General features: G+C 54.8%; 1 protein-coding gene across 1 annotated transcript; it reads left to right on the forward strand.

Annotated features, from left to right (window-relative positions):
* The first annotated feature begins 9,067 nt into the window (after window positions 1-9,067).
* DRD5 (dopamine receptor D5) lies at window positions 9,068-10,501 on the forward strand. The gene has a single exon (XM_040966396.1). The coding sequence runs from the start codon at window positions 9,068-9,070 to the stop codon at window positions 10,499-10,501; it is 1,434 nt and encodes a 477-aa protein (XP_040822330.1).
* The last annotated feature ends 257 nt before the right edge of the window (window positions 10,502-10,758 follow it).

The following is a 10,758-nucleotide window of genomic DNA, read 5'->3' on the forward strand; positions in this document are numbered from 1 at the left end:
CGCTAATGAACACTGGCACCATCACGCTTAGCTTACCCGGCAGGAGGAGGTCAAGTTTTGACCAATGTTGCTTTTAGCATCTGGACAGATGACTGAGGGAAACACATCTTCCTGACTTGAAATTTGGGCAGGTTTTATTTGCAATCACTTTGGAGTGCTTTCATAAATCAGTTTTTATTGTTCTGGCCCCAGGGAAAAATAACTCATGCTTCTTACAGCTTAGGGCACTTCAGAAAAGCTCATCCAGGCTGCCAGTGTTCAGCCGAAGTACTTTTTACATGTTGTGTGCATGGTTTTTATTGTCACGGAGACACTTGCTACCCATTGTTTTTCCCACTTAGCAGCCGGGCCTGCCCCTCCCCCACACTGGAGTGAACCTTTGCCGATGTGTTTGCGCTGCATCTAGTCCGCTGAGTGAATGTATCCTGATGAATTTAGCTTCCTGTCACTGATTTCAGAATGCTTATAACTTCTTACTTTTATATGTGACTGTAAAAAAAAAAAAAAATCGGGCCCGGCGCGGTGGCGCAAGTGGTTAAGTCCTCGCCTTGCACGCCCGGGATCCCATATGGGCGCCGGTTCTAATCCCGGCAGCCCCGCTTCCCTTCCAGCTCCCTGCCTGTGGCCTGGGAAGCAGTTGAGGACGGCCCAAAGCTTTGGGACCCTGCACCCGCGTGGGAGACCCGGAAGAGGCTCCTGGCTTCGGATCGGCATAGTATCGGCCCGTTGCGGCTCACTTGGGGAGTGAATCATCGGATGGAAGATCTTCCTCTCTGTCTCTCCTCTCTGTATATCCGCCTTTCCAATAAAAAATAATAAAAATAAATCTTTAAAAAAAAAAAAAAAAAAAAAAAAATCAACCACTTTTTCAAAATCTTGCCACATTTGAGTTGCTTCTTCAAGCTCTAGAACTGACATCAGGATGCCTGCGTTCTTCCATAGCTTCTTTTTTTTTTCTTCCGCAGCTTCTTTGAAATCATAATAAAGTTGTTTTTCTTGCTGTAAACGCTAGTGTCGGTAGCGTCTCCTTGGAGTCTTAATGCTGACAGAACGGAAAATGGAATGATAAGAAATACATTCATCGCACGTAAGATGCAACATTTTGTGTTCATTTTTTGGAAAGCTGTTTTCAAATGGACCTCTGTCCCCTAACCACAGGACAAGCTCCGGTGGTCCTGTGAGCTGCAGCTCTCTGCTGGGTGGACCAGGCTGTGTGTGCTGACATTTTCTGATGGTCACCACTGGAGGGCGCACCTGTATCTGGTGGGTAGAGACCAGGGACCCTGGGAACCCCTGTAACTGCCAGGTCTCCGGATCCTGCGTGGATGTTGAGGACTGAGCTCTGGAGGGAATTTCTGTGACTTGGGATGCCCATTGGTATCCTCACCATGGTGCGGTGGTGCAGCGGGTAAAGCCTCTACCTGTGGTGCTGGCATCCTACAGGGATACAGGTTTGAATCCTGGCTGCTCCACTTCCGATTCAGCTCCCTGCTTGTGGCCTGGGAAAGTAGTGGAGGTTGGCCCAAGTGCTTGGGCCCCAGCACCCAGGTGGGAGACCCGGGGGAAGCTCCTGGCTCCTGGCTTTCATTCAGCCCAGTTCAGACTGTCCCGTCTATTTGAGAGGTGAACTAGAGAATGGAAGACCTCCGTCCCCACCCACTACTCTGCCTTACAAATAAATAAAGACTTCTTTTTAAAAAGAATGCTGGAAGCAGCAGATTGAGGCTGCATGTTGGGAGGACCCGTGGTACGGCCAGTCAGAGCTTAGCAAAGTCAGTACAGTGTGGCTGGGCTCAGAGCTTACCAGGACTGTCCCCAGTGTGGCCCCCATAAGAGCAGGACCTGAGGTTAGCAAAGGAAGGAGCATCCTGCCGCTCCCGGCCTCCAAACTGCCCCTGACCTCGCAGGCTGCATCACAAGTACGGGAGCGGGAAGCACTTAGCCTGTGCCTGGGACTCAGACTGCAAGAAGCCTGGACCACGCAAAGGTAGCTAGTGAGTGACAGCGCTGGGATACCTACCCCAGGCTGTATGACTGTGCCCGTCCCTTGCCTTTGGATGAAAAAGGATACTTTGGGAAAGCATTATGTCCAGAAAAAACCTTTCCACGGCAATGAACAGTCAGGTTTGCAGTGCAGAGCCGCGGCCAGCAGGGGGCCCCGGCGCACTTTCTGTCGCGTCGACTGGCAGGTGGGCAGGGGCCTCAAGCCTAATCCTGCAGCAGGTGCCAGGCCCTCTGTCCAGGCTTCCTGTGACTTGCATTAAGGATGCCGCGACCTCCTGGGACCGAGGACCAGATACAGTTTTGGCAGAGGAGTGCAGAGTTGTAACTTCAGTGTTCATGCCCGTAGCTGCTGTAGGCTCTAGGTATCCACTGACTTCCTCCCGCCCCCTGCCTCTTGGCTCCTTTTCAGGGTGGGTTACAGTCTCCTGTCCCTGTTTTTGGCTGTTCAGAGTTTGCAGGGACCCTTACCGTATCCTCTTGGCCTTCCCGAGACTCTAAGACTGGGGTCCTGGCTGCATCCCTGAGCCTTCACCCAGCATGGGTTCAGAACAAAGAGACTCGAATAATAGATGCCATAAAATTGTCTAGAGGTTATTGATTGTCAAATAGCCAGTCCCAACAATGTCCTTCATATTATTATAATAAGATACATCAATAATGTGTCTTCCCCACCCGGTAGAGATGCTTCCAAAGACTTATTTAATTTTGACTTGCTTATAAAAAAAGATTTATGTATTTATTTGAAAGAGAGAGGGAGAGAGAGAGAGAGAGGGAGAGAGAGAGAGAGAGATCTTCTATCTTCTGGCTCATTCCACAAAGTGGCCCAGCAGCCAGAGCTGGGTTGATCTGAAGCCAGGAGCTTCTTTAGGTCTCCCACATGGGTGCACGGTCCCAAGGACACACGCCATCTTCTGTTGCTTCATATCCGCAGGAAGCTAGGTCAGAATGGAGTAGGCCGGAAGTGAGCAAGAGCTCATGTGGGGTGCAGCGTCCCAGGCAGAGGCTTAACCTGCTGCCCCACAGCCCAGCACCATAGCATTTTGTGAGAAATGCATGTCGCTACCCCCTTTCTTTCCCTGGAGGCTTTGGGACCGTCTCTAACCTCTCCCACTTTCTGCTCATTCTCTCAGCCTCTTGGAAACCACTTTCTGAAGCTCAGTTCTAGCTTATTCCTTTTAAATTTGCACATGCATGAGAGAATGAGAGCAAGAGAATGAGAGAGAGAGAGAGACAGAGAGAGAGAGAGAGAGAGAGGCAGTGTCTGTCTTTGTGTCTCAAGACCACTGCAGCCTGGAGTGGTTTCCCTCTGACCTTCCTGTCGTGGTGTGGATGCGTGGGGACCACTCAGGCAGGCCAGTTGCAGCAGGTCCCTCACTAGGATGCCTTCTGGGGGATGGGGCGTCAGTCGAGTGGTGATGCATGCTTGGTGCATTGGCTATGACCACGAGCCCTTTCTGTGGACATCAGCTCTGTTGACCTTGTTGGGGGGACCTGCCCGGCTTCTGCATGATGGAGCTGCCATTTATTTTCTCTGGTTTGTGATTAATGGGTACAGAGATGGAGGAACTACACCCTGCAGTCTCCTCATCGCGCCTCCACCCTCTCCCTTTCTGTGTCCAGTCTTTCCATGTCCATTCCGGCCTTTCCCTGTCTGTCCCAGCCTTTCCCGTGTGAGCCGGTTGCTGCTCTCTGGCCAGCAGAGCCTGCCCTTCCCTGTGCCTCTGTCTGTTGGCCTGCAGCAGCTCCCCTCCTCTCCCACCTCCTCCCCTTGCATGTTCCATCTTTCATCACTATATAGACATCATGGTCCATGGCTGTTGTCAGAGCAGGTGGATGCTGGGATCACATCTAGTTGGTGACCATGTCCGTTGCACTTTTCCGCACTGGTCTTGGAGCAGGTGCTTGCTCTCTGGCACCACCGAATGTTCTGTGGCCAAGGAGGCAGGAGGACAGCCTGGTTTGCAATGTTCAGGGTAGCTGCGTCCTGCAGCTGGTACTTGCCTGGGGCCCCGATGTGCTGTCCCCCATTGATCCTTTGCATGGCCTGTGGTGTAGCTCTCACTTCTTGCAGCATGACGGTGGGGGCCTGAGAGTGGGCTGCCTCAGCCGAGGTTCTGAAGGCCTGAAGTGGACACTGTGGTGGGGGGCAGGGGCTGCTCAGGGCCCTGCCACTTACCTCCGTTGGGGAGAGCCAGCTCTGCAGCCTCCACCTGACTGGCGGAGGGGTGTGTGTGGTGAGGGTAGAAGAGGGACGAGGTAGAGGATGGGGCACAGCAGGGAGGGGGCTTGCTACAACCATTTCTGCCCTGGGGAGCCATGGGGGGCAGGTAAGAAGGGGGGGCAGGTAAGAAGGGGCTGCAGCAGGCTCAGGGGTGGGGGCACCTCTGAAGGAGTGATGAGGACCACTATGGCGTGGGGCGGGCAGGGATGCCACCCACGCTCGGCTGTCTTCCCCAGCTCTCGGCACCGTCCACAGTCCCTCTGGCCACTGATACTCGGCCTGGGAAGACCCCAGTGTCAGGCCTCCCTCCCGTGTGTCCCTAGCACTTTGAACATTTCAATCTCTCCCACCCCACCCCACTCTCTCCTCCTGCTCTTCCTCTCTGCAACCAGCAACTGAAGGGTTAATGCCGGCAGCACAGAGGTGCTCCCATGCCCCTGTTGAGGTGTTTGAACTCCAGTGAAAGGGTCAGAGTTCCCAAAAAGCTCTGCCCTTTTTCTTGGTCCTTCTTGAGGTCTTCTCACCCCAGGGACCTCGGGAATATAGCATCAGGAAAGTTAGAAGGCATCCTACTGTTGTCACCATGGCAACAGCTCCCCTCCCTCTCCATCTCACTCTCCTGCCTCCTTTGGCTGGCAGGCGATCCCGAACCCTTGACACCCTTGACATTTTTGCAAAGAAACTCACTCTGCCCCAGGGCCTTTGCACCGCCTTCCTTCCCTCCTCCAGAATGCTCTGCCCTTGGGAGTTGGCTGGCTCAACCCTTCTCATCTTGCTGACCACATGAAGGCATTCTTGACCTCTCGCTTGGCAGCTGGTCGCTTCTGCTCCGGCCTCGGCCTCGATATTCTGCTTGATTTTCTTCCTAGCCCTCAGCATGGAGTCATTATACTGTGACACCTGTTCCTTCTTTAATCTCCCTGTAGAATACAGGCTTCAATACCCATAGCCTAGGGACTGGTGGTAACTCAGTCCCAGTAATTTTGTCCCATGTAGGAAAAGAAGGCGTCTTGTCAACATGAATGTATCACAAAAAGTTCATGGAAAGCAGAATTAAGATATGCTTATTTTGGTGTCAAAAAATTGAAAGAGCACAGTTTCTCAAGATATGCATTTCCACGAAGTTCATCAAGTTTACTTCCAGGCATGAATTTGAATTTTTTTTTTGTACACAAATAAGCTTACCTTGTATTTCTCTCTAAAACGAAGTTTGGAGGGCTTCATCTCTTACTGTCTTCTGTTGGACATTTTTCATTGCCATCACACAATGCCACCTGGTGGTCCCCCCCCCACATCCCTGGCTGATTTGCACCCTGAAAGTCAGCAGGGCATTTGGGTCCCTGCCACCCATGTGGGAAATCTGGCCTGTGTTCTGGGGTCCTCCCTGCTTTGACTAGCTCAGCTCTGGCTACTGGAGGCATGTGAGGAGTGAACTGGTGAATGGAAGATGTCTTAGTCTCCCTGCCCTTGTAGTAAACAGCAACATCAAGAACACCCAAGTGCTTGCTGGGTGTGACAGGACAGAGGAAGGGGATCCCTCAGACCTGCAGTGTCTGAGAACAACTGAGTCTTGTACAATGAGTATTGTGAGCCCGAGTTTCTAAGGGTCCAGAGTTTCTTGAGTTGTGGAATCTAAGACTTACTTGTTTTTATTTGAAAGAGAGAGAGGAGAGGAGAAAGAGAGAGAGAGATCTTTCATCTACTGGTTCACTACCCGGATGAATGCAGAGCTGAGCCAGAGCTGAGCCATATGGGTACAGGCGCCCAAGGCCTTCGGTTATCCTCCACTGCTTTCCCAGGCCATTAGCTGGGAACTGGATAGAAAGTAAAGCAGCTGGGATTTGAACCAGCGCCCCTATGGGATGCCAGCATTTACAGGAAGATGATCAGCCTGCAGTGCCACCATGCTGGACCAAGTTATGGAATTGGGTGCCTGCAGGACCAGAGATCATGTGAGTAAATGACCCATGCAATGTCCAGAGTTGTGATCAGTAACCCAGGGCTCCTGGGGGAGCACAGGCACCTGCTGGGGTCACACAAGTCCAGGACACTTTTTGGAGTGGGAACGGGGTTAGAGGCAGAGGGAGTGATGGAGGGGAGGCCTCACCCCCACTTCAGGGCCAGCTGTCAGGTACAGGTGTGCTCAGCTCCCAAAGGGCCATTTTCAAGCCAGGCAGCCGAGAGAGCCTCTGTCTGCAGTTCCCTCTCGCAGGCGTTTGCTCGCTGGTTTTCTTGCCTCTCTTACTCCATCATTCCTGGAGAACCTGACCCTGGCTAGCTCTATCCTGCATCTCCTCTCCCCATTTCACTCCCTGGGCTCTCTGGGGAGACAGTCTTCCTTTGGGGGGTCACTTCTCCACCAGCATTCCAGGCACAGTGACTCTGTGCTCTGAGCCCCTCATCACGAACACCAGGACTCTGGGCTTCCCGGCAGAGCAGCCCTGGGGCCCAGGAGGAGGTGAGGCTCCCAGCACTTGCTGCACTCACTGCTTTGCCTTGTTGAAGGGCTCACCTTCTAAATTCCCAGTACTAACCCATTTTCCAGTTGAGAAAATGAGGCTCAGAGATCAAGTCGCCTATTCTAGATCCACAGGCTAGTAGGTACATGGTTTTCCGGCATACCATCCCTGTGTTCTGCGTACTTCTTGGCCTGCCAACCCACAGAGAAACTCTCCCGGGAAGTCTTACACATCTAGCTTGCCTTTGTAAGTCTTCCCCAATATAGCTGTAGATGTAGATATAGATATAGATGATTTATTTTTATTTGGAAGGCAGAGTGACAGAGAAAGACGAAGAGAGCTTTCATTTGCTGGCTTGCTCCCCAGAGGGCCACAATGGACCAGGAGCCTGGAATTCTATGTGGGTCTCCCCTGTGCGTGGCACGAGTCTGGGTATCTAGGCCATCTTCTGCCGTTTTCCCAGGCACATTAACTGAGAGCTGGACAGGAAGCACAGCAGCCAGATCTTGAGCTGGTGCTCCGATGTGGGATGCTGAGATGCTGAGTGTAGCTTTCCTGTGGTACCATGCTGCCCCTGCTGCCTGGTGCTTCCTATCAAACATGCCCACAAAGCTGCACACCATGTGTCATCATCATGGCTGTGCATTACTCTTGGAGTTCAGGCCCCTAGAAGGAAGGTGTATAAATGCACACCTCTGTGTTCCCAGCTAGCACAAGCACACCTGGGACATAGCAGGTGCTCCCTGAGCACCTGCCCAGTGTGAGGACGGACAGCTGGACTCTGCACCCTACTTTTAGAACTCCAAGTTCTTTTCTTATGTCCTCAGTGAGCGTACTCCAGGAAAATGGAGTAGGGTGAGGAATTCCAACAGATATCCTTGCTGGGAGCAGTGGTGGCCTGAAACCAGATGGTCTTCAGAGGGAGGAGTGGCTGGAGAAGGAGGGGCTGTGGACTAAGCCAAGAGCAGGATGTTGGAAAGCCCCCAGGAAGTGGCATGCTCACCATCGCTTTGAAGACCATCCTGCTGCTGAGGAGCAGATGTTGGACAGAGTGTTGGGGTAGAGGCTCTGACTGCAACACAGGCAGCAGAAGACGGTATCCTGAACAGGATGCCAGTGTGCACAAAGCAGCCCTGACTCTGAGAAGGTGCAGGAGTGGGCCCAGGGTGCAGGGCACTGGGTGATGTGTGTGCCAGGCTGGCTGGCAGACTTCATCACACTTCAAGTGGCTAGGCCAGTGGCTCCCAGGGGAGAGCTGCAGCACCTTGCAGTCTCACCTTTAGCTCTCTTATCAGCAGCCTTGGCTTAGCTGAACTCAGCACTTCTGAAGTTGAAATGTCCACAGGGGGAGGCTCAGCATCCCCCCTTCCCCTCTCCAGTGCTTCCCACTGGTCTGTTATCCAGTTGAGGCTTGGGACCTCCCTGGAAGGCCTAGGTTCCTTCCTTTACACTGCGGGGGCAGGTTCCCATCCAAGTCATTATCCAGAAGGAAAGCGGCTCAGTGTTGGCTGACAATGGGAAGAGGGACAGCCCCTCCATCCATAGGGTAGGGCTCCTGTCAGGAGAGGTGTTTATGCAGGGGCTGGGGGTTGCGAGAAGGAGCAGTACCTCTTGTGCACCTGCCCAGAGGAGCAGGGATCGTCGTTACTGTGGATAAAGAGAGCTGGGACCAGGGAAGCTGTGTGGAGGCACGTCAGATGGCAGCGTGGTGAGAATGAAGTCAGGCCAGACTCAGGTCTGAGAGACTTCCAGGGCCACCTCTTCACCATGGCTGCCCGCCCACCTGGCAGCCAAGGTTTGTCCTACCCTCCTCCACGCTTCTGTTTTGTGGCCAGGTTGAACATATTTGCATCTTCCTCTTGGCTCCAAGCAAGAAGCGCCTCTGGTACTTGTGGGTTCGCCCCTGGACCTGGGACAGACCAGAGAGCTGGAACGGCGCCCAGGCACAGGTGGGGCGGGCGCGCGGGAGAGCAGAGCGCGGAGGCTCTGGGGGCGGGAGCGCGGAACTAGCAGCGCCCCGGAGCAGCGCGCAGCAGCTGCAACTCCCGCAGCTCCCGGCCCCGCGCCCTCTCTTTCCAAGGCTCCGAATCATACACAGCCATCGCCTGGCACCGGGACATTCCCGGCTGCCCACCAGGACTAGCTGTTTCCTGCTCTCAGCGTCGGATCAGAGGGGATTGGAAGTCATCACCGACCTGGAAGAGCCATCTGGACTCCCCCAGCCCACCTCCCCCGCACTGCACATGGTGAGCATTCCGTAGGGTTAGGGGATTTCTTGGCTGCGGGGGGCCGGCACACCCTCTGGGGTGCCTGATGGGGCCGCCCGGGGGCGCAAGGCTGAAGTTGGGTCCAGCCGTTGCCATCTTCTGCGGCTGAGCCTGAAATGCTGCCCCCGGAGCGCAACGGTTCAGCAGACAGTGCGCGATTAGGGCTTCAGCGGCAGCTGGCGCAGGGGGGCGCCGTGGGAGACTCAGCTGGGGCGGTGCCATGGGGACCCGCGCAGGTGGTCACCGCCAGCCTCCTGACCCTGCTCATCGTCTGGACCCTGCTGGGCAATGTGCTGGTGTGCGTGGCCATCGTGTGCAGCCGGCATCTGCGCGCCAGGATGACTAATGTCTTCATCGTGTCTCTGGCTGTGTCGGATCTCCTGGTGGCACTGCTGGTGATGCCCTGGAAAGCGGTTGCTGAGGTGGCCGGATACTGGCCCTTCGGGGCGTTCTGCGATGTCTGGGTGGCTTTTGACATCATGTGCTCCACCGCCTCTATCCTCAATCTGTGTGTCATCAGCGTAGATCGCTACTGGGCCATCTCTTGGCCCTTCCGCTATGAGCGCAAGATGACCCAGCGTGTAGCCTTGGTCATGGTGGGCGTCGTGTGGACTTTGTCCATCCTCATCTCCTTCCTCCCAGTACAGCTCAATTGGCATCGGGAGAAGGCAAGTCCCTGGGCCAGGGCAGACTTGCCATCCAGCCTGGCCAACGTCACACCCTGGGAGGACACTGGGGAGCCAGAGGCTAAGGCACAGAACTGCGACTCTAGCCTGAATCGGACTTATGCCATCTCCTCCTCACTCATCAGCTTCTACATCCCAGTGGGTATCATGGTCGTGACGTATACACGCATCTACCGCATTGCACAGGTGCAGATCCGCCGCATCTCCTCGCTGGAGCGCGCGGTGGAGCATGTGCAGAGCTGCCGGGGCAGCGCCACGCCCTGCGCGCCGGATGCTGGCCTGCGGGCGTCCATCAGGAAGGAGACTAAGGTGCTCAAGACCCTGTCAGTGATCATGGGGGTCTTCGTGTGTTGCTGGCTGCCATTCTTCATCCTCAACTGCACGGTTCCATTCTGTGGTGGAGACCCCACGGGCCGGCGGGCCGGCTTCCCGTGCGTCAGCGAGACCACCTTCGATGTCTTTGTCTGGTTTGGCTGGGCCAACTCCTCGCTGAACCCGGTCATCTACGCCTGCAACGCTGACTTCCGGAGAGTGTTTGCGCAGCTGCTGGGCTGCGGCCCTCTTTGCTCGCGCACCGCAGTGGAGACTGTGAACATCAGCAACGAGCTCCTCACCTACCACCGAGACACGGCCTTCCCCAGGGAGGTGGCGGCCGCCTACGTCCACGTGATCCCTAATGCCGTGAGCCCCGGAGGTGGTGAGGTCGGTGAGCAGGAGGAGGCGCGCGCCTTCGACCGAGGGTCCCAGGGCTCCCACAAGTCCTCAGATGGAGAAGTGGCTGCCGAGCCTGTATGGGAACTGGACTGTGAGGGGGATATCTCCTTAGGCAAAATAACACCTTTCACTTCCAATGGATTCCACTGAACAGCTGAGAAATGCGCGGGGGAATCTACATAACTACACGTGCACACATGCGCACACGTGGCTGTACAGATGTGCGAGCACACACACACACAAGCACATACCTTCAGTGTTTCCGGGCTCCTTGTAGGCTTTTGTGTTCCATGTAGTAGTCTCTGTGCGGCTGAACCTCACCTGCCGAATTCCTGGGTGGTCCTGGAGGTGTTTCAGTCAGATACAGCCCAGCCTGGTAGAGATGGAGTACCAGAGAAAGCATGGCT

Source organism: Ochotona curzoniae, unplaced genomic scaffold (genome assembly GCF_017591425.1).
Source record: "Ochotona curzoniae isolate NIBS_2020 unplaced genomic scaffold, NIBS_Ocur_1.0 scaffold_4505, whole genome shotgun sequence".
In the NCBI taxonomy this organism is placed as follows: Eukaryota; Metazoa; Chordata; class Mammalia; order Lagomorpha; family Ochotonidae; genus Ochotona; species Ochotona curzoniae.